This window comes from Ischnura elegans, chromosome 12, assembly GCF_921293095.1.
Source record: "Ischnura elegans chromosome 12, ioIscEleg1.1, whole genome shotgun sequence".
Taxonomy (NCBI): Eukaryota; Metazoa; Arthropoda; class Insecta; order Odonata; family Coenagrionidae; genus Ischnura; species Ischnura elegans.
This window is the reverse complement of record NC_060257.1, coordinates 17,660,068-17,683,937: the sequence shown is the minus strand read 5'-3', so window position 1 is coordinate 17,683,937 and position 23,870 is coordinate 17,660,068. Positions and strand designations below refer to the sequence as shown.

General features: G+C 37.5%; 1 protein-coding gene across 1 annotated transcript; it reads left to right on the top strand.

The window, feature by feature from the left end:
* Positions 1–132: 132 nt before the first annotated feature.
* Positions 133–23,870, top strand: LOC124168798. Its single transcript, XM_046547109.1, has 7 exons — positions 133–561; positions 813–938; positions 1,156–1,275; positions 5,478–5,724; positions 8,384–8,666; positions 13,901–14,037; positions 14,814–23,870. The coding sequence occupies exons 1-7, from the start codon at positions 239–241 to the stop codon at positions 18,135–18,137; spliced, it is 4,560 nt and encodes a 1,519-aa protein (XP_046403065.1). The 5' UTR covers positions 133–238; the 3' UTR covers positions 18,138–23,870.

The following is a 23,870-nucleotide window of genomic DNA, read 5'->3' as shown; positions in this document are numbered from 1 at the left end:
GTTTTTACTGGACTCACATGAGAAAATAATTTAGTGTAAATCTTTCAAGTGGTAGCCGTGAAATTGGATTCGGCGCTGTTCGTTTTACGACACTCAGAATTGCCATTTTACGCCACACCTGGCAAAGAACTGAGAACGAAGACACAACAAGTTGCCCAGCTGATCAGTATGACAAAATGGTTGGGTGGCATTGCTGGATTTTGGGATTTAATTTAGGCTGGAAACACCACAAGGAAGAATGGACGGGCCACAAGTGGAACCTAGGGCCCAAGAAAGAGTTGCAGCTGGAAAGGGTATCAAAAAGGAGGAGGAAAACGACACCGGAGGGAATTTAAACGCTTCTGAAAAATCTATGTGTACCACCAATATCCCTGAACGTAGCCGTGCAGATGTCTCCCTATCTGACAGAACTCAAGACACAATACTTGACAATGATGCTTCCGTTAATGCTTCAAATGGTTTTCACGACGAATGTAGTGGGGAAAATTCGAATAGTTTGGATGTTAGTTTTCTTCCCGGTAAGACCAACAAAATTCAACAGATTGTGGAGGATGCTACAAGGTTTGTCCCAGTATTTTAGTTCTGATTCGTTATATTTTCCTTGTAAAGGATAATTTAAGCATCAAAGATCAATATTGATGCGATTCTTGGTCGTAAATTTGCTACCGTATTGATTATTTATCTTTTCCATCGTTAATCAATCCTTCCTCTTATATCGCCCAATAAGGGTGGTTTTCGGTGCTATATCTGGTGTAAAAATGTTATCTTTGCTCATATGTTATACTATAGCTGTCGTTTTATCTTATTTTCAGCCCCGAGTCCAAAGAAATTGTGACCAAGATTTTAGACCAAGTGCAGCAATTATCCGTATCAGAAAAGCTATTACTTTATTTAAAACTACCCACAGGAAATAGTATTTCGGTGGACCCATTAACACAGTAAGTTCCATTGCTTCATTTTGTGATCTTATTTATTAATTTTTATATTTACATTTGAAGTAAGTCGCTGTCAATTGTGCATTTCATAATATCCAATGGGTGAATGTGGTGATCAAATATCATTTGTGGATTATTAGTTACTTGCATCATCTTATTTTTCCTTTGAATGAATTTATAACTTTCTTACTAATTTTGATTCTTTGCAACTTCTCCGTAGACCCATCAACCCACTTGGTAGTCGTTTTGAAATTCAACAAACTATTACTTGGATCAAGACTCATTTGGAAGAGGACCCAGATGTTTCATTGCCCAAACAAGAAGTATATGATGAGTATCAGTAAGTATATTGAGCAATGATCTAGTTTCTGTAAACAGTCACTTCTACGTATATTGCTTAGCTCTCTGAAGTGAGAAGAAGCAGTGGTAAAAGTGTAAGGGATGTATTTAATGGATTTATATGGCCAACCACATATACTCCATGTTGTTTTAGTCGTTTTACTCAATATGCAAGGTTTTTTTTTATTATATTTCACCTATTTCTATTTATTTATGCTCGGCAGTCTATCCCAATTGGTACCTACCTTTATATCACTATTTCACTAATGAAGTAATGGCTAAAATGCGATGAACATAGGGAAACCTTTTGGTATGGATTTAAATATAATTTTCTATTCCCTTTCGTCTAGTACTGTAGGTGCTTTGTAATGTTGACATTACTGATTTGCTCCAATGTTCATGTGCTACTTCATTATGGGGATTTGTTGTTTATTATATCGTTTGTCATATATATGATTTTGCAATAAAAAAATTTATTTCTATCATTCCCTTGTCAATGTGAGGGTAAATTCTTCTTTGAGGTTTGGTATATGTAGATTTAGGCAGTTTTAGGCCTCAGGTGGTAAATGACACTAGAATAAATGCGATGGTGGTTGGCGTAACATGGTGAAACTCCTTCATGATGCACAAAGGTTAAGAAAAGACTTAGCTGTTTCACAAAATAAAATATATTTGCGACCGGTTTCGATACAGCGTATCATCATCTGGCGACACTAGAATACTCTAAATAGAGCTCAATGTGTTCTTCCTTTTATAATTTTATTGATATTTATTGTTTTTTTTATTAATGTTTAACTTATTGTATAGACTGTGTGCATGTGGATATGCGGCACACATTGTGATATACTAGAATCTCAAAAACTGAAGAATAGGTCCACTAAACTCAGCTCTCAATAGTTATTTGTCATCTCCTGACAGTTAGTTTTGGAAATTTTGCCATTACCCCTTTGAAAAATATTGTGTGCTTCAGAATAGGTGATTCATGAAAAAGCTAGCTTATAAATGGTCATATGTTTCATGGAGTTCTTCAAATGGTATGCTTCATGTGACATTTCCAGTGTTTGCAATGATATATTTTTTAGTGGAATTGGAAACTTTTACATGTATAGAAAAAATGTATATTTTGGAATCTAGTCCCACCTAGTTAAGTGTACTTTTTCCCTTCCACTGCAAACTTACTCCTTCTTTCGGCTCTCTTATTGATGAGTCGGTTGTTATTAAACATTGAAGTGGCTTCTACCTCAGTTCAGTGGACTATATGTAACTGCTTATTCATTTATTCTCCCTTTTATAATTTTGTTAAAATTTGAGTCGAAATATCTGGATCATTTCTCCTCCACCTTAAACAGGGCCACTTTCCATCCTGACTCACGACGCTCAAATTGAACCCCCCCTGGAAATCTTTTTTCACGTACGAGTATTTCTCAAGTCTGCTATTTTTATAGCTCTTTTAGAACTTCTTGGCTCAAATTTGTGGAACAGATTGATAGATGGATAGTAAAATATTTATTGGTCAGGAGCAAAAAAATCCATGGTCAGGAGAAAAATATAATTGTTACAAACATAAACAAAACCCTTGTATTTCTAACTAAATAAATAAAAAAAATGCTACAGCATAAAAATGAACCATAATAAAAAGAACACAAATTTGAAAAAAAGGAAGAGAAACTTATGCTATTCCCGGGGCAGTTAAAGTAATCATTATTAGGGATGGTCGGAACGGATACCTCGGATCCAAATATCTGCGGATATTGCCCTTCATCGGTTCCAAAGTCGCGGAAGACATCGGATCTGGATCGGAAATTTTAAATAATATGTAGCTTCAGTGAATACAACAGGGTGGATCATCATGAGGGTGGAAAGGGTTCCAATTTTATCTTCAAACGCGCCGTCACATGCGATTCTTGTCCCACTCATGAACCATTCTGTTTAAAAGCTCTTGCAGAGGTTACGTAGGAGAATTTCAGCCGTGGAAAATAAAAAAGGCAAAATACGACTGGCACTAGTGTGACTCTTTCCAAGAGATTGAACAATCATTGGACAATCATCACAATCAACCTCTATTTTCATTGCAACACTCGCCCTTTTGTTTAATTACATCGTCAACAAGAATTATTGTTCATTTTTACATGACTATCACCTTATGCTGTGAACAAGAATTGTTACAAATGATGTAAAAAGATCTAAAATAAGCTCATTTTGGAGAATCTCTATCGGCGGCAATTTCACTTCCTGTGCTCACCCTTAAAAAACACCTCCACTGAAGTTGGCTTAGCTGTTGTGTTAGGCTAATCATTACCGAGGCCTGGGAGTGCCTTCTTATTTGGCTTCTCTGGGTCATGCTCGGCAGCTCTCGTTGGCATAGGGGAGCCAAGGTTGATCATATGAATATACTGCTGTTGTAGCTGTGATGCCGTTGGGTTTATTTTGGCATGTCCCTTTGAGTACATCTACAGTTGTATTATTGTGTATTTATCATTGCAATTTTTGAAAGGCATACATATAGAAAGGGCCTTTATTGAAGTGTTGCTAAGCTTATCTGCAGGATACTGGCCACAGCGTCCTCTACGGAGAGGAGTTTTTCTGCTCTCAAAAAATTACATACCTTTAAAAGATCAATAGCTGGAGAAGAATGGGTCAGCAGGTGATACTTTTGCGGTACCCTTGAGTCAATGTCCCACGGGTGAAAAAAGGAGACCCGCCATGCGGGTGATGACTGAGCTTGAATATCATGCTTTGCCATTGGATTCTGAGTATAGTATCGTGTAGTGGCTGATTTTGAATCACCTACATTGGAGCAGCAGCATTTTAAAACTATCTAATTTTTTAGTGTTTTCTTTTGATGTTTTTGGCATCCAGCTCTTTGTCCCAATAATTTGTGCAATACATTAGACTTCACTTGTCACACACTTTTTCTTAAAAAGAAAACATACCACAGCGATTGATGCGCAGTCTTTTTAAGGAGGATGTGGTTCGGTTGACTGGCCTTCCTCTGCACCTCCCTCCAATTCTTCATCTGAAGAATGCGCATTGGGGTGCCTCGTTTTGCCCCTTTTTTTTTAGGAGCGAATCGTAATACCCGGCAAAAGTTGCGTACCCGGGTGGGTAATACAGATATGATTTTTTTTTCAAAATCGGTTAATATCTTCTGTTCGCCATTTTGTCTTGAAATTTCGAAATTTTTAACGAAAAACGTCAAAAATGTAAATAATTTAAATTTGGTTTTAGCGAGCACTCATTTTTTCCAATGGTGAATAACATTGATCTTTCCTGGATATTTTAGATCAAATACGTCAGCTCTATTCCTTTTAGTTATCGAGAAAATGACCTTTTATCGTGTCCCCGAAAGCAGTTTTTGTTGGCAGGCAACCCGCAACACACATTTCATTTTACTCTATTCATGCGATAAATGATGTGAAATAGAGATGTTTTTCAGTCGAAACATGTATATCATGTCTGAAGTTGTCAAGGGTAGTCACTAGGATGAGTGTATGCTATTTTATGCCATCGCCGACTATATTGACCGTATTTTCGTGTAAGAAGATATCACTGAAGATGGAAATTATCCTTAACGCAACTTTTGCCCGGTATTATGATTCGCTCCTAAAAGAAAGTGGCAAAACGAGGCACCCTAATGCGCATTAGAGAATTTTGAAATTTATTCAATGATATATGCACCAGAAAGGTCTGTACAAGCAGCAACTCAGTCGTGCAAATCTACCAAGTCCTCAAATTTCAACTCTCACCATTTAGAGCCTGCTCTGAGAGAGTCCATCTGGTCTGGGTTGCATTAATGACTGGAGTTGGCTGTTGTACCTAGTGCACTAACTACAGTGGAGTGGACTCAGTTGCTAATAAAATTTTTAAGTTGTGCTAATCTTCTAGTCATCGCTAAAAATCAGGAAATTTATTCACTGATCTTATTAATTTTTTTTAATTGTCTAGATATAAAAAAATGTTATCATGGAATATTTTTTTGAGATGAGTTAAATATTTTCTTAGAAAAAATTGGTTAAAAGAGTCATAAGCTTCCAATGAATAGGAAGGACTTCGGAAATCCCTACCTCAAAGTCATAATTTTTTATAACTATCTTTAGTGCATAACAATTTTGTCAAGTTTCCTGTAAACTACCTCTTATAATACGTAGGACTCTGTGGATATTCGGAGTATATTTGTTTATATGCATAACTTATTATTTTCAGGGGTTACTGCAACAACAATGCAATGAAGCCTCTTTCAACAGCAGATTTTGGTAAAGTTATGAAACAAGTTTTTCCACGCGTTAGGCCCAGGAGACTTGGAACCCGAGGGAATTCTAGGTATTGCTATTCAGGTCTTCGTAAGAGAATGAAGCTAACACCACCCCTTCTTCCAGACCTTGGAGATTTGAGTAGAGTTGGAAGCCATAAGGCAGCAATGAAAGGAGCATGTGCTGTGACTCCAGGATTGGTAAGTCATGACAGGTGTTCGTGTTAAAGGATATTTTTATAGTAGGCTCTTCTTTTCTGTGAGATTTTTTAAAGGTAGGTTAGGGTTAGGATCTGCTTAACCCTTTCGCTATCTCTTTTACTGCCACCGTGCCGATATATCGGCCCTCGCTGGTTGAGCGAAAACTGCCAGGGGCCGATTTATCGGCCCGAATTATTTCACTTTTTTTTCGTCATTGTGGCCTTTTCAACTGCTGTAATTTATGTAAACCCCCATAATCTATCTATGGTTATAAGATGTAAATATATCGTAAGAATTGGGAAAGAAATCTAGACATATTAAGTAAAATTAAGTAGCTGAAAAATTTTTAAATCTGAAATGTTGCTAATTCCGGAAAAAAAGCCTTGGCAGTCTTCGCACATCCCACCTGAAATGGGCTGGTAGTAAAAGGGTTAAGTGAATGAAAATCTAAACAGTGAGTGAGAGTCTTCACTCATGACACAAATATGAGTTCTTTTGTATGTGACACATAGAAAAGTTGAAGTTATAATAATTTAGTTAAACTATATTTGTTTATCTGATATATAAAGGTATTCAAATACTAGAAGATTTTCTTTTAAATGTATTCTTTGTTATTGATAGTACAAAAACTCTAATTTCTATGCTAAATGATAGCTATGCTAAATAATCCGTAGAGTATAAAATTTTCTAACATGCCTAGAATTATTTTCCATTGCACCTTGCATTCTAGAGTTGAATTCATAAGACCTAAGTGTTCCACTGGAAAGTTTATAATTGTTTAACAATAATTGTTGTGTATGAAATGCATGAAGCAAGCAAATAACTATACCCACGACAAAGTCTCAGTAATTTGTACTTTTTTTTATTTCTAAGTTGACTATGAATTTCAAAATTTACACTTCTTCCTGTAGTGATCTCATGTAAATTTTTAAATATGTCATGAATTTGGGAATAAATAATGTGATATATTAGTCTACATTCAAAGTCATTAATCTTAAGATTGGTTTGATACAGTTCTCCATTTAATTCTTCTTCAGCCTATCAGTTAGTCTTTTAACACTTTCATAATTCTTCTGTTTTATATCCTTCATCACTTGCACTATATAATTCAACCAAAGCATCCCTCAGATGTTCTATCCTTCCGACTCAATGATCATTTTCATCAGGCCCATGAAGTGGGTGATCATATTGTTTTTCAAAAGACTTCTCATCCTTCCTAATCTTCCCAAAAATTCCATATTAATCATATGATGTATCCAGTGGCAGAACTATGGGGGTGATGAGGGGGATAAATCCCCTCCAAAGCCTCAGAGAAACAAAAAAAATTTAAAACTATTGTCTAGTTTTGACGCATAATAACGGCATCTGCTTAACCCTTTTGCTGCTGTTCAATCTCCAAAAACCTTCTCGCATGCGGCAAAAAGGTTAAAATGCGTTTTGCGGGGCCATGGAGCAGGTACTCCCTGGATGGGCGTGGTTCACCCTCTGAAGGGTCGCTAATCCGGAACCCTTTCCTCGACGAGCTCACCCTCGCTGGCCCATCTCTTTGACCCTCCGAGCAGGGAGCCTCCCTCCCGAAAAGTGACCGCTCTGACTGCAATTTGAAAATGAACCATCAATCCGATCATCAAAAAGTGACTGTTTGCATCGCATTCCTGTCAATCAAGCAATCAAGTATGTCTTTGAACCGTGTTTCTGCGATGAAAAATAATGATTTTGTTAACTTTGCTAAAAAAGTGGCTGTGGACCACCGGAAAATGGCCATTATTTAATAGTGTTGAAGTAGTTTTGGGTGTTTTAAAATTCGCATCTTTTGCAATAATCACGTAAGTTTAACGAGGAATTTTGTAAAATTTCCCTGGAAAACTGGGAATAATGCATGAAATTTTCTGCTCTGATTGGCTGGACACCCTGTGGTTTCCCCATAATAGCAAATACAAAATACAGCAATTTTTGCCCTAGCAACAAAAATAAAAAATAATTATAACATACAAATATAATTGACACCATAAACATAAATACACCAGGCACGTTACTATTTGGAACTTAAATAAAAAACAAGACATCGAAAGCAAAAATAACCTCAGGTAGACAATGATAACAACCAGAATCGAACATCAGGAAGAGAAAAATAATACAAAACTTCAGATAACGTCTGATTGCACATCATAAAAATAAATATAGTTTAGTGACATGATATATAATGTACACTCAAAAGATATAATTGACACCATTAAAATATGTATAATTTACTAATGTAAATTGAGGTAATAGTTTAAAAGCTTTTCTTTGAAAATGAATAGAAAAGAGGAATCTTTTATTAATGACGACAAGGAATTCCAGAGTTTACAACTAGATATGAGAAAAGAATTTAGATTAGTGTTTGTGCAAGGTATATGATACAGGAGGTGGAAAGGGTCAGTTCTAGGAGTGCTAGAATCAGGGGCTGATTTTGTTTTTAATATGTAAAAAGATATGCTGGGTATTCACTCTTAAGAGGGTGAAAATAAATGACATGTTTAAATATTTCCTATGGGGAGAGGATCTAAGCCATGACAAATTTTGGAGATGTGATCATCTTTATGAGGGTTGAGGACAAATTTAGTGCAGAATTCTTGGACTCTGGACGTAACAAGTACATAATATGGTAAATTTGCAGGATGGTCGTCAGGAAAGCCCAGAGCAGAGTGGGGAGGACGTGGAAGTTGCTGGTGGTAATGCAGAGAGAGGCAGAGGTGTGGAGTCAGCTGTTTCACAATTGATTCGTGAGTGGGCTGAAAAAGTGCTGGGGGTTCATTTTTCATCACTTATGGAGCTGGCCAAGTTTCTCGTGAAAAACTTGGTTGTGGATGGAAGATCTGAAGCTGCATTTACCCTTCTTCCTGGAAACCAGAAGTCTGCGAGGGGAAACTGTTTGGATCCCTCCGGTGCATCAAATGAAAGTAAGTTTTTTAAACATATTTTCAATTTTTAAAGAGTATGATAGCCTAAAATAGAATGCAGTGGAACTTGGTTAGTACGTTCCTCTTTAGCACGTTTTCCTCCTTAACACGTCGATTTCTCTTTGTCCCGGTACCATCCGAACAAAATATAGGTAAAACTATTTGGTTAGTACATTTTAACTGGGTAGTACGCTCGATTATTTCATGAGAATAAAATAAAAGTGGAAAGGGTCAAAACTTCTCTTCCTTCCTCACCGATTTACTGATTTACGTAATCCCTAGTCCCACCCCCTCCTTCAAAGACCTTCCCTATTACGCTTCTTTTTAGTCAAACTGTCTCCCCCTTCCCTTGCTAGCCTTTCCACCCCCACCTTTCTCTTGCTGGACGGTATATATAGAAGTTGGAAGCCAAAATTGGTACCTTGATAATGACACTACGTGTCGAAACCGGGTCGGTATTTTGTAAATAAAATTGTGTGGAAATTTACCATTTTATTTTATTCTCATGGATATAAAACATTTCTACCAGATATCGCCGGACACTGTGAATTATGCTCGATTACTTGCTATGATGCAACCCGCTATTCGTTTCCTTGTATTTTTTAAGGTGTTTAAACTTTCGAATTCATAAGTTATTTTATTATTATCAGCCATAAACCTTCTTACTTTCGTCCCACTCTTCTCTTTCTACAACCGCGATGCATCGAAATGCATTTCTCTATGTGAGGGCTACGTGTATCATTGCTTGACAAGTGTTGTGGGAGCAGACAATGCTTTGGATGTACAGGCGAAGTTTAACGCAAAAATACTCTTATCTCGGCACAAGAAATAGGAAGTAGACTTCATTGGACAAATTTTTTCAGTGAATTGAAACTGTCAAATTTTTTCGTATGTTTTCCTCCTTAATACGTCGATTTCTCTTGGTCCCAGTACTATCTGAATAAAATATAGGTAAAACTATTTGGTTAGTACGTTTTAAATTGCTTTCCTGGGGAGTACGCTCAATTACTTGCTATGACGCAACCCACTAGTCGTTTCCTCGTATTTTTTAAGGTGTTTAAACTTTCGAATTCATAAGTTATTTTATTAATGTGCTTTTAATAATCTTTAAGTGCGATATTAATCGTCGTAACAATATCAATATATCAATCGATATAACAATCGATAGGGTTTCGTTCCAAGAACGAATGAGTAAGGCGGTTGCTGTGAATAATGGTAAGTAAAGTTTTGCCAATTTTTATGATGTTTTAAAACAACCAAAGGATATACTCACAAGTTATCTTCATATTCTCCGAGAAAGCTGTGAGAAAGAAGAAATTACTTAGCTTAACTTGTCCTCTTAAAACATCTATGTGACATTAGGAATAGAAGGATCAACAACTTTGCTATTGCCACATCGTACTTTATTGACACCGACCATAACTTCGTTACAGAGTAACATTATCAAGGTGAAAATTCAGGTAAATTGACAGTATATTTGACATGACATTGGCCAAACAGGGAGGAGTTTTTCCATCAGGGCGGCCGAGCACCAGATGTGTCATAGACACGGGAAAGATCATTCACAATTTGCAAAACACCTTATCGACATGGGGCACATTAGACTTCATCCCTACTATTCTGCACTTTGAGAAGAAAGGATGGAGATTAGACGCCTTGGAAGAGCTGGAAATTTTAAGCCACAGGGACTCATACCTGGTTAACGACCACCTTTACCCTTCTCGCTCCCCCCTCCACTTTCCCCCTTACTCGTCCACCCCTACACCCACCCCACCCACAGTGATGCCAAACCCAGATCCAACCCCAACCCTTACCTCCCCCAACCAACGGCTCCCGGTATTTCCCTACACAACCTTCTGCTATATATACTGTCAATTTACCTGAATTTTCACCTTGTTAATGTTACTAATGAAACCATGGTCGGTGTCAATAAAATACGATGTGGAAATAGCAAAGTTGTTGATCCGTCTACTCCTACGATTATGGATTTCCACCAAGTTACGCCCGCTATGATTAATTAATTATCTATATGACTAATCTCGGGAGAATGATGCCGCCTTTATGTAATTGTTTCAGTTAAATCCAAGAAACATTGATTTTCATTCACACAGTACTCTATTTGCAATGCAGTGCTCATTTTCTTGATTTTCAATGTGGAAAGAGTTCAGGAAAGCGATCTTACGAGAACTTCCGAAAGTAATTTTAATTATGACGGCTTTTCCACAGAGTGCAATTACCTCAATTGCTATTATCTACCTGCCTGGTTAGCATGTTTTCCTGGATAATACGTTCATTTTTTGTGGTCCCTTCAGAAACATACTAAGCAAGTTCTACTATAGTAGAATAAAATTCATTGTAATGAGAGATGGCCCAGTGAAAGGAACAGCCCCTCCTCCCAGGGATGGATTCAGCATCAAATTACTATTAAACTAATAATGATTTATAAATCTTGATAAAATTTGGGGAGCCCTGTGACCCCCCGAAATCCGCCACTGCCTCCACCCCCATACTGAATTTTTGATATCATAAGCCTGTGGCTCAGGTTAGGGTGATCACTACTATCACCTATCCAAAATCAACCTTCAGATTGAATTGGGTAGTTTCCTTCGTCAAAGAAAACAAAATGCATTGATTGCGATTCCTTACCCATCATTAGTGTATTCATAATATACAAATTATTTGGTTTTACTAATCCCAGTTTAAACGAATGGCCACGGTCAATTTTAACCTCATTTGAAAAAGGCCAGATTGGCGCCCATGCGATTCCACTCCACGTGACGTCACAGGGACCTAGTTTCTATACGAGTAGATAGGAGTTTTACATCGTCTGAGATAAAAATGCATGCATGAGGCACAGAGCTCAGGGAAACATCTCATAATAATCACACATTAAAAATACCTAAGTTCGGAAAGTTTCCTTCGTTTGATAGGGGAATAATAATCCTTATTTAAGCCAAGAGCTACCTGCTAGCAGCCTGGGTCGTATCAGCGCTCAAGCCTCGCCCCAAGGTCACCTCACAAGCCGACAGCTGGAACCAGAAATACGTCACACGGACTTTTCCCATCATTCCTTCTAAGCCGTCGTGTTTTTGCGTGCTAGAAATTTTTCACTTTTCATTTAATCGCAAAAAATAGATATCGTCATTTTAAGATCTAAGAGCGTGAAATGAGCACCCCAGGAGTAATAATCTTTTTTTAGGCAATAAAAAAATACCTAATAGGAAACTGCTGAGTGAATTAGAGGGTACAATGTTTTAATAAATATTAAGGTAACTATTCTTCATTTCTACTTCCTCGCAAAACTTTCATTATACATATGTACTTGCCTTTATTTTTTTGCCCTACCTTTGACCTCATGTCCTGTATAGCATTAGCCCTTGAGAGCCAACTAATCTTGATTTTCCCAGTTTTTTGGTAATTTTGCATGGGATAACCTAAATGTTCACTGGTTCATTATTTTTTATTTTTGCCTCTAGGTTGGTGCCTGAAAACTTTTCTACTCTAATACATAATGATAATCAAAGGGAGTACAGTCGGTAGCCCTGAAATTCATAAAATGAGTCACTGGTTATTCTTTTGGATTAAAGGGAGGAGATAGATTTCATAGAAACAAAATACCATTTTCTTTATTATACCTTGTTACTCACAGCTACGGCTAGATACAGTGCATACATTTATGCATAATGCTAAATGCAGGGCTGGATTTTGGATGTGGATGGCATGGGGCCCGTTTTGGTGGGAGGCCGGCAGGCTCACTGCTTCACGATGTTTGCAATTTGAAATTTAATAAAAGGAAATGCATGTAACACAATTTCCAACAAAATGTTTTTTATCAGCAGCGTTAACCATTTATAAACGTCAATGTTGACGACAACTTGTTAACCAAAAAACAAACCTGCTTCACTTTGAAATGAAGGTGTTTTTTTTTTTTTGTTTTTCCATTTTTGTGAGATTTACGTCTTATTAGGTGGAAGAGTCATGCTTGATAGGTGGCCCAGGGCCGGGTCTCCTTGGGCCCCCTCTTTGATCTGGCCCTGTATGTGTGTCGAAGTTTACAAAAAGTAAGGACCGAGGGATATCCTAAAAGCTATACACCTACTCATCACCAATTCATAGTTTCGCTAACAAGGAGACATCGCCAAAGTGATGTTCAGAATCTGCATGCGGATGTTATTAACTGAAACTATATAGGCAAGGTAGAAAAAGTGTCACCGCTTTCTTCCACATAGGCCCGGGTTCGAGAGATATTTGCATGTAAAGATTTCGCGCAGCATAAAATCCCTTGAGTAATGGTCACCTTCTATCTACGGCCGTGGCTGCTCGGTCTAGTGCGCTAGTCTTCTAACCTTTAGCAGGTGTCCCGGGTTCGAGTCCCAGAGTCGGCAATATTTTATCTCTCTTCTGATTTTTGAAATTACTGTTACATTTTATCCACATTCGGTTTATTTAGTTACTTCGTGATTTTTTAAATTTAATATCAATTAATGGATTTGAAACGAAACTCCGAATTCTGCCTTACCACGCGAATTAGAGGACGTACATAATTACTTACACGTGAATTTCCGTGTAACGTGCTCATCATGTACACCGATGCATACCTCTGCATCAATTAACAGATTGTACATCTATTCATGAATCGTTCCCAATCGTTCATGATGAGCGCCGCCACGGCTGTAGATAAGAAGTAGCGCTTACTCTAAGGATGTCATGCTATGCGAAATCTTTACATGCGAATATCCCTCAAACCCGGGCCTATGTAGAAGAAAGTCGTGACACTTTTTCTACCGTACCTATATAGTTTCAGAAAATAACTTCCGCATCCAGATCCTGAACATCACTTTGGCGACGTCTCCTTGTAAGTGCCCATGTTGTGGTCCCCCCAAATAGATGAAATCAAGATTTTAGTGTGATGTGTATAACATGTATTGCTGTTCATGCAGGAGATTCAAAATAGTTGCAAGAAATTTGATGAATAATGGCATTCTAGATTAAGAGGTAAACTTCTTTTATATTCCACATAATAGTTATTGAAAGACTCCACCAGTTTCCATCTTTTCAGGTCATTCTCAAGGTGGTTCACCTCTTGATAATGATTAGAAAATGTTGAAACCAGTCAAGTCTTTAGATAAATACTGTGTGGAATGCAACAAAGTTTACTTTTCAATCTATCATTTCACGATTCCACAAAGTAGCCTCTTAAACCATTGATTTCATAATGGCATTCATTTGAATAGGCGATGGAAAGTTGAGTCCAAGGGTTCCTCTCATCCCCAACCTCTGCAAGGGTGGGGGCAAGCAGAGGGAAGCTCAGATTCAGCTCACCAGGAAGCTACAAGAAAAGGAAATCCTGAGGGAAAAAAGGAAAATACAGGTGAGCAATTTTTCTCTACATCTAGGTACTATAATACATTCTTTCTTAACACATTGTGTATGGCAGTGTTTGAATCACTTGTACTTGTCTGCTCCGGCAGGTATTTATACCTGAACACTATTATATGCCCTCTTCTCTTTAAGGTGCCATTGTTGCCAACTTTTTAATAATTGTAAATGGAATTTTTATTTGCTTAGGGCATTACTTTTTTCAGAACTTTATAAGTATTTGGGTGATATATGTTTATGTACAATGGTTTTAGAGAGTTCATAACTTTGGAAGGGCACCACAGGTGATAATATAAATAAATTGCCAAGAGAGGCCACAAAAGTGAAGGCACTAATAAAATAAACGCTCACACAAGAAGTTTAAAATTGTTGACTGTTCTTCTTTTTTCTATTGTTACTGGGAAGGAAATATGTCGTTGGAGAGTTACTCTTGTGTTTGACTCTTATTGTTTTCATTGTGGTTGGGTATTGTAGAGGGAGGCTATTTTATTCCAATTGAAAATACTTTTCAGTGCTTCAATCTGTGCTTCTCAATCAAAGAAGACAGCTAGGTATGGAATTAACTTATCCTAGTGAAAGTGTCTGCCTCTTATATTAGAAGCATTGATTCCTTATTTTCTATAATTCAAAAAGCCAAAAAAAATTTCATGTCATAATCTACTACGCATCCTTACCCGTCATGTTAGTTCTAAATAAGTTCGTTCATGTCTAGGGTATATATGCCAATTCATTTTCCAAGATGCCCTATTTTACATTTTATTTTTTTAGGATCAGCTCTCGGCCTATAGGAGTGGGGCAACTTTGGAGCAGTTAAAATCTCAGTCTGGGAAGAAGGCAAAACTTGGCTGCAGTTACAGCAATCACCTTAAAAGATCCAATTCAGATGAGTCTTCAACTTCAGCCAACAAGATTTTCTATTTAGATGCATTGAAACCTCAAATGGGCAGTGAATCGAAAGCTGCTGACAATTGTTGGGGAGCAGACCGATCTGCATTGACCAACAGTGGAAAGGTTTTGCCTGACTCCTTACTTAACAAATCTTTGACTAAAGATAATTTTCTCAAATTTCGTCAGGATTCAAATGTTGGTTTAGGTCAATTGGAATCCAACAAGCAAGAATTACCATCTAAACCGAATGGAGAAGTGCAGAGGCCTAAGTCAGCAGCTATCCCTAGTGCTTCCTATGATGGGATGAATGTTAATTGCAGTGTGGAAGATTCTAAAAATTCTGCCCCCATGCCCCGATCACAATCAGTTTTAGACACAATGCCCTCCAGTGGACAATTAGTTTCTGCCTCTCCCGTTTTGCCTCAGTCTGCAAATGCGGGCAAAATGTTAATTCCACGCCTGCCTCCATCCTCAAAAGTGTCACCCTGCAAGCAAATGGCAAACATTATTATCATCCCTCCTGTGGCGGGTTGTTCGTCTGCTCCAACTGTTACTCCTAAGTCGCGAAAGAAGTACAAACGTATCCAGCCTAAACAGTCACCTGAGGGCTCAAGGGGGAAGGCAGCCGTTGTGTCTAACGTTCGGAAAGCAGATCGAAATGTTGGGCTGCCTTTACCTTCAATTATGGGTGATGAAGATTTGGGAAAAGAATGTAAAGGCAAAAGAGGTCAGTCATTCTTGGGAGAAATTGAAACGGTCTCAAGTAAATCTGTAAGTTTGACAGCAGATGTAGGAACTAGTGACGCTGCCCTTCTAGAGTCCTTGGAAAATGATGCATCATTATTTGCTACTCTTGATCAACATGTCGATTTAACATCGGCTAGTTCATCAGTTGTGGGTAGTGAGTTGATGAGCATTCCATGCCTGGAGAAGGATGCGTTGGATGACTGTTACCATGAAAGTAACTCACAGGAAGAAGAACTCATGAGGCTATTTCAAAACACAGCTGGGAAAGCTGAATCTTCTGAGAAGAAGGAAGGGGCTGGCAGGGAATCATCAGATGTCAGCTGTACTCTTCCAAATGCACCTGTGGAAGAGAGTAGCACCTCGGGTGGCAAAGGAAAACTTTCCCAGCTTCGTCTTTTGCTGGAGCGCAACTTGGCCACAACTAGTAGTAATGCACCACCTGCAATTAATCGCACTACATCTGTGGAATTTTCATCAGCTCCATCTTCTTCAGAAATGTATATAAGCTGTCAACCTAGTCGGTCTGAGTCAGTTGGAGGGCGCACAAAGCCAGTTCTTCCTCCATTATCAACTTTAGGTTTATATGGAACGCAGAGACGTGTCAGTTTTGAGACAACAGTGCATGAATTGCAGACAACCTCCCGACCCATAGTCACCTCTTGCTCTAATGTTGGAATGCAAGCTTCGATTCCACCTAGCCCCAACACTCGTAGGCAAATTTTTAGCTTCACACCAATATCTCCAGGTCATGATAGTCCTGGGAATGTGGGTTTCATGCCAAATGTCCCCACCTCATCAGCCTCAGGAAATAATGCAAGTCCATTTGTTTCACCCCGCAACACGCCTGTACCAAGATCTCGCCACGATTCCGGGCAGACCTCAAACACAATGTCCACCCCTTTTGTATCTCCCCAAGGAGCTACAATTCCTATAGTCAGGTCCAGACACGTTTCCAGTGGCGGTATGCCTGGAAGTAGAGGAATTCTTAATGGTAGCTCTCAGGTTATGTCACAGCAATTATCTTCAAGACCCCGGCATTCTTCAGGCACGAATGTGCAGAGGCATGTAGGTGGACAGTTTTCTCCTGGAGGTGTGCCTCTTACTCCTGTCGAATGCTCAACTGAAACTAACTTGCCGCCCCCTTCGTCTGTGCAGCAGTTTGTGGCTCCCACAGAGACCAGTGTAAATTCTCGAGCCAGGCATGCATCCGCCAGCAGCATCACCCCAGTCTCACCGGGATCTGCACCACATTCACCCATAGTACAGTCATGCAACACACAGCCTACAGTATCCTTCCTTGATTCCGAGCCAGCTTTAAAGTCCCAAGGCCTATTACAGGCAAATATCCACTCACGCTCTGGCAATTCGCATTGCCTCTACAGAATACCGAACACCTTTGGATCTAGTGCTGGGGGGCATGGTGGCGATCACCAGCGGCAGAGACACGTCTCAGCCGGCACCATCCTCTCGATGCGAGTGCATAGTCAGGCCCTGTCAGGGCATAGAGACCATGATGGCATTGGAGCGGTGTGTTCTCCATCTAGTTTACAGGGTGCGTTCCTGGATCCTTTAGGTCAAGAAGTTAGCAGTCTTTTGTCTGATGCACCGAACCCAAACTCCGGCATTGGAGGCTCCTTTGAGCCGCCCCACCTCTTCCGGTCACAATCAGTGCCCCTGCATCGCATGGAAGCCATGGATGCATCCGGACTCTCCAGTTCCGATCTGCCAAATCTCAACTCTCTTTTAGGTACAGATAGCTTTGGAAATTCTACCTCCCTTGAAGGGATATGTCCGTCACGTTCACACCCCACTACGCCTCTTGGTTTGGGGCAGCGGTTTGGATTCATGGAGTCAGCAGCTAGTTCTGTGGCACCCACTCCAGTTCCGAGTGAGTTTGCAGACTTTGGCTGCATGGATGCTGGAAGTGCTTCGAATGTTTTGGAGGGAATGGGCGTGACTGGTGGTGAGGACTCTTTGGATAATCGTGCTGGCGATGGCGTGGTGACCGCATTAGATGGAGCCGATGACTCCCACCTCAGCGCCATCCTAGAAGACATGGCGTACTTTGAAGGGCAGCAGTCAGTTGCAGCTTCAAGGCAGTTCTCCTCTAGGTCTTATCCAAACACTCCTGTTCCTGAGGTAGGTGTTGCAGCTGCCTTAAGTGAGACAGGGATTAATGTGGAAGAGACTAACAGTAGACGCAGCTATGGGGATGCAATGCTTGCATCGCGTTCATACCCCTCCACCCCATTGATCTCAGCTCCCCCTCTTCCTCCATTTGAACCGACCCTCAATGCTCTTAATGCCAACCCTACCGGTTCCGCAGGTGGCTTCTCTTCTCAAAGGAACATGGAACTTTTCGATCAGTCACAAGTTGAGAGCCTGGAAGCCTTATTGGAATGTGGGAATGAGTTCTCCCAGCTTGTTCAAGAAGTCAATGCTGACCCCGAAGGTTAAGTGAGATGGAAGCTCAAAAAAAATGCAATAACCATTTTTTATGAGATTTGTTCCACTCAAAAGGATACGTTTTTGCTATCTTAAAGTCTCTCCAAAGTATTTTGGTTCAAGGTGGTCAAAAAATGGCAAAGTTTTATCTTCATGTCTATGTTTTTATATCACTTCAAGATTGTAGCAACTGTGGGATTCGTTTTTTTTGGGAAGTTTGAAAATGATAGTTGCTGTATGGTTATTAATTTCTCTACTAGATTCTCCATAGGTTTCATTGTAGATGAAGGAGCTGGGTTTTTTTCATGTCTTGGAATTTAGTTATGGCACACTTTCTGTGGTGCTTTATTTAAAATTGTTTTCAAATGCCATTGAAAATATTTTTAACCTATTCATTGAAACTAGAGGTAATTACCTTTCAAATCAACCTCTTATGTTATTTGAATGCAAATTTTAAATTTTTATTTGAAGGTGGAATTTAAATTTCTTGAAAACTTTTTAACCTCTTGATAATTTTAATCATTTATGTATTAATTTGTCTTTTATTGGGATGTTTGACATTTTACCAAAATACTTTATCTATATTGTTTTAATCTCTGGTGCAGTTTAAGACGTGTAGTGTTGTTGCTTTTCTGACCTCATAATAAGTTGTACACATCTGCTCCCACCGCTACAGTTATTTGTTTGACATTTAGTGTTAATTGCTCTTTATTAGCATTCCACTTTTGGCTTTGAGTACCTGAAGTGCCCTGACTTGATTATTTCTTGCAACTAGGAGGGTTTTGGTATTTTATTTGCCCTAAAAGTTTTATTTATGATACCATAAGCGATCCATCATCGGTTTTCTTGCAAGGCAGTCAAGTATTGCATACTGCCAGCAGTGGAAACTAAGGGGCTAATTCATTGTTGCTGTCGCATAAAAATATATGTTGTCAATCGCATATTTGCTTTAAATCTGCCTACTTTGTGTAGACCCTCTGAATCATTTGAATGCCAAAACAATGATGTGAAAAGAGGACGTAAGTTTAGACGAAAGCCACCAATCTCTTATAGAATTACATATAATCTATTTTTAAGTGGGCCCCTTGCCATAGCTTTCTCATCATTCAGATTTCATGCATGCAGGATTTAATATAGCAACACTGTAGATTAGCTGTTTACTAACCATTCCAGTGATATTTTTGCTAAATATCAGGTGGTACCTTTTCTGAAAAAAGGGCAATGTCATATGCCATTCCTCTAAATTTTTTTCCCTTTTTGTATCATGTGTGTATGTGTGTTGGAACTTGGCTGCTTCTGCAATTATACTGACATAAGTGGCCAACTATGAATTATGTATAGCTTAATATACATAGGTTATGAGCCTAATGTGTGTGTTTTGTGTTGTGATATATCATTGTTAGGCCACTGATCTCATTAACCAGTGAAAAAAATAATGCTTAGAAATGAAATAAGGATTGATTGGTATGTAATAGACCTATTGCCACCCAAATCCATTCTCTTGTAAAATGTATATAATTCACTCCATGAGTACAGTGTGGTGCAGGAGTGAGTTTTATTTTTTATGCGATCTTGAAACCAAAGGGTTTTTGTGTGTACCCTGAATTTCATCATTTTACCCATTTTTGCATTTAATCCTCAGTACTTATGAAGGAATGGTGGGATAAAACTTTTTCATCGAAAATGTAATGTGAATCCCATATATTTACCTTGATACGATGTAAGCGCATTGATGCCTTTTTGTGATAAGAAGAACTTTTTACATTCATTTGTACTGAACGTGTCAGGAAATAATATTGTAGATTTAATGATGATTAGAACACGATATTTTGTAGTAAAATTTGTAGGGGTAATCAAACACAGGGTGTGTGATGAATTTAATATTAACTGTAATGTATGTGTGAAAATATTAGTTAGTCCTCGTGCCCCAAATATGCATGCTAACGAAAGTCCTCCTAGTGATTTGTACAAATATTGCTTCAAATTTTATTGCTTGGGGATCCAAATGTATAGTAGTAAAAAATTATTGATACAAACTTCTTTCTAAAATTTAATGAAGCAAAGGATAAAATTTTCAACAATTACATTTGTAATTTCAAAATTAACGTGCTGTGAATAAGGCCCACAAATTATTATGTATATTGTTGACTGAAGCTTGTATTTTGATGAATATGAAAGGAAATTTGCATATATTTAATATTGATTTAATGTAAATTCAAATGAAATTCTTATAGTGCATAACACAACAGATTTCTAACCTCAGAGAAGGGTTTAATGATGTCTCAGGGTGTAATCCCTGTAATATGATGTGGGCTTCACTTATGTAAATATATTGTGTAATTATTTTATTGATGAGTTGTCAAAAAATATCTTGGTAGGAATAATGGAGGGAGTTTGAATTTATATGTATACATACGTGTTTGTCATAGATATGTACATAATATTGTGTGCTTGGTAGCTGCTTGTAGAAAAAGTAATCATCTTTTTTGTGGAACCCAACCGAATTCTGGATGAAACGTATGTGCCTATATTTTTAAATGGTAAAAATATGTGTTTTCACATTTAGCTAGAAGAGAGTGGGCAATTTTAAAAGCTAAGAAGGGCATTTTGTAAATTTTTTCTCCTCCCAGATGCGCCTAACAATTGACTGCATGTACTTGTGTGCCTCACTTAGAGCGGCCATTAATATGGCTTTTTACCTAAAGTTAACCACCATTTGAAACATCGAAATAATCCCTGGTTAATTTTAGAATGGGCCAGAGTGGATTACATCAGCATTTCTCTCTGTATTGAGTATTTCACCATTGATGTGCTTTTGATGAAAATGATTAAGGTGTGTGGTTAAAGGTTGAAGGTGTGATATTGAATTGATTTCCTTCATCGTATTCATACCCTTATGGGCTGTGGTTGGCTTTTGCCATTATAGGGAAGTCTTCTTGTCTCACATATACATTATATATATATATTCATTCATTCATTTGTCATTGTGTACATAATCATATAAATCTTTGAAGTGATTTGATACAACAAGAATCATGTGCATTTCTTTTTTGTGGTGTTTTGGGGGGATTTGATGTATCATAATATTTTTTTATCTGTAAATTTGATAAGTTCTTGGACTACACTTAGGTCCTACTCTGTTTTTGTATATATATAAATGTTGCTAGCACCACTATGGCACTTTCAGTTAGTATATGTTGTCTTTCTGAGGAGGAGCTACCTGTAACTGACTAATCCTTGATATCATTTTTCAGACTTTAATTTAGCTTAATATTCTCATTTTTGCTTGCATTCTTGTCTAGATTACTTAGTGGCGTAAATATTCAAAGATACCTGTCTCTTTTGGTATTAAGATTTGTTGGCTGTGCAAAATAAAATTTTCCAGAGTATTTTTACAATTGAAAATTTAAAATAACTTGAGTGTCAATACAAATATTTTGATGATATATACGTTACATTTCTCATCCAATGAGAATAGATGAAGTCTTTTCTTTCCTGCAGGTTTCATGTGCAATTTGAAATCATCATATTATTTCAAGGCCTTATAAATATTTTGTGCTATTGATTTAATATTCCAGTGGTAGGCAATGTATGCCTACAAAATCAATCTGTTTTTAAACCTGTGAGCTGATCTATTGGTGTATCTGCGAAAGCTGTCATCAGCCGATATATCAGCTAGAAATATTTTCCATGTATGTATATGTCAATTGTTAATTTTTATTGCCTTCAAAATGAAATCTAAATGGATTACTTTTACCATTTATTTTTAAATTACACTCTTCTTCTTTGAAAATCAACTGAGTAAAATAAAGAAATATTTGATTTAAAAAGTTATGGTATTGAGAAATTTATGAAAATGGCCTTGTTGGTCATTGCACTCCTTACCTGGAAATTTATGGCAGTAAAATGGTATAATATATATATATATAAGTAGAATGATTGAAATGAATTTGGCATCTTTTTATCTTAGTGAAAATATTGTAAATCATATGATATATTTGGAGACCTTACCTGCTGAAAAGTTCTCATCTTTAAACAGAATGCAAGTTTTCATTAATCATTTATACTTTCTTGCTGCCCTGTGCTCATCTGGTGTCCTGGTGTTGGCTTATTTCTATTTGTCATATACACTGAAAATAGTGGCAGTGAGGTCTTGCTCGGTGTGATTACAATGTGTTTAGGGGATGTACACTCGACCAAGCATTAAAGCAATGCATCAGAGAAGATGTAGATAAGTTATAATGGCTACGCCTAGCAAAAGCAGTCAAGAAAGTTGTCCTAGTCGAATATTAAAATGTGATGATAGGAACATCTTGAAATGGTTTGAATTGAGTGCAACCAATTGTATTCCCATAGTTGGGCTCATAAAATAGGTGTCTCAAAATTGGGCAAAATAGCAAAATCTTTTTTTTTTAAAGCACAAAGAAAAAAACTATTTTGAATAAAACTGCCACCAATCAAAACTGTGTTCACTGGCCAGACTGTGGTAGGTCACTCAAAAGTGTTTCTGGACACACCTTGGTGTATGAAAATTGCTATTCAAATTGAAATAACTCTCTTCCCAAATTTTTAGAAACATGAGATTTCATTGAAATATAAGTTTGGGTGTGTGCATTCAAATAAATATTTCGAGTTGAGAAGTGTGGCCTCAGAATTAATTCTTTTTCGTCTTATAAGATACAATTTTTGGCTATAAAGACTGCTACAACCCCTAGCTATGGTAATATTACAATTATGTAATCTAATTACACCAGAGATTTTAATATTAAAATAAAATTTAGCCAACAGTGCATTGTATGTTTAAACCTTTTTTTGGGCATTGGTTATTTCAGAAAATTAAGCCACGTGTAAATTTTACTACTCACTATAGCAGCATAGCAATCAGTCAAGGCTGGTGAAATTTTATCAGTGATTCATCTACAATTATGCCAAATTGGCTGTAAAATAATAATATAAAATATCTATTTATGAGCTCTTTCAAACTTACTTTAAGCTTGCAAACCTTACAATAACGAATAGTAAGGAGCGTGTATTGAACTCATTGGAACTTTACATAATGTGAAACAATTGCACTTTGATCACATTTAAGCTCTATTTTTATAGCATTATACACACATTGTCAGTGAGCAATCCAATGGATAAGATTGTGAGGAAAACTTGGGTTTGGCTAGGTTACTAAAGGTCATGGTAGGATAAATTTTAACTGTGTGTACATCCTTCTTTGATGTTTGTAAGTCAGTTACTTAAGTACAAATTTTTTCATACTTGAGACGAAACATTTTCTATTTGTGTAACCAAAAATAAAAAAAACCTTTGGTAGTTGAAGCTAGGCAGGGAGAGAGCTTGAATAAAGATTAAAATGTATAATAGGTTCATGCAAATAAAAATATATGCTCAGCAAAAATTAAAATTGCAACCCAACCAAAGTGGCTATTTAATATTGTATAACATGTGCTATGTTGATAGCAAAACATTTAAGTCAAAAAATGGATGGATTTTAGTAGACTGATGAGTGTCTATGTCATTGAAAATAATACCTCGTACTGTAAAAAAAGCTCTCTCCCTCATCTTTGATTGACTCATTGGAGTAGGGGCATTAAGAGAGCTATCTCTCTTACTTTGCATCCTTCTTTCTCCTGTGACAAAATAAGATATGAATGTAGAATTGAACTGGAGAGAGTGAGTCAGAATTTGTATCACATATTCTGGAAGTGAAAAGAAAAAATAAAAGATCTTTTTAAAATC

Coding starts and splice junctions, on each gene's coding strand:
- LOC124168798 (XM_046547109.1), top strand. CDS start 239: ATGGACGGGCCACAAGTGGAACCTAGGGCCCAAGAAAGAGTTGCAGCT. Junction 562..812: donor ATTGTGGAGGATGCTACAAG/GTTTGTCCCAGT, acceptor TCTTATTTTCAG/CCCCGAGTCCAAAGAAATTG. Junction 14,038..14,813: donor GGGAAAAAAGGAAAATACAG/GTGAGCAATTTT, acceptor TTATTTTTTTAG/GATCAGCTCTCGGCCTATAG.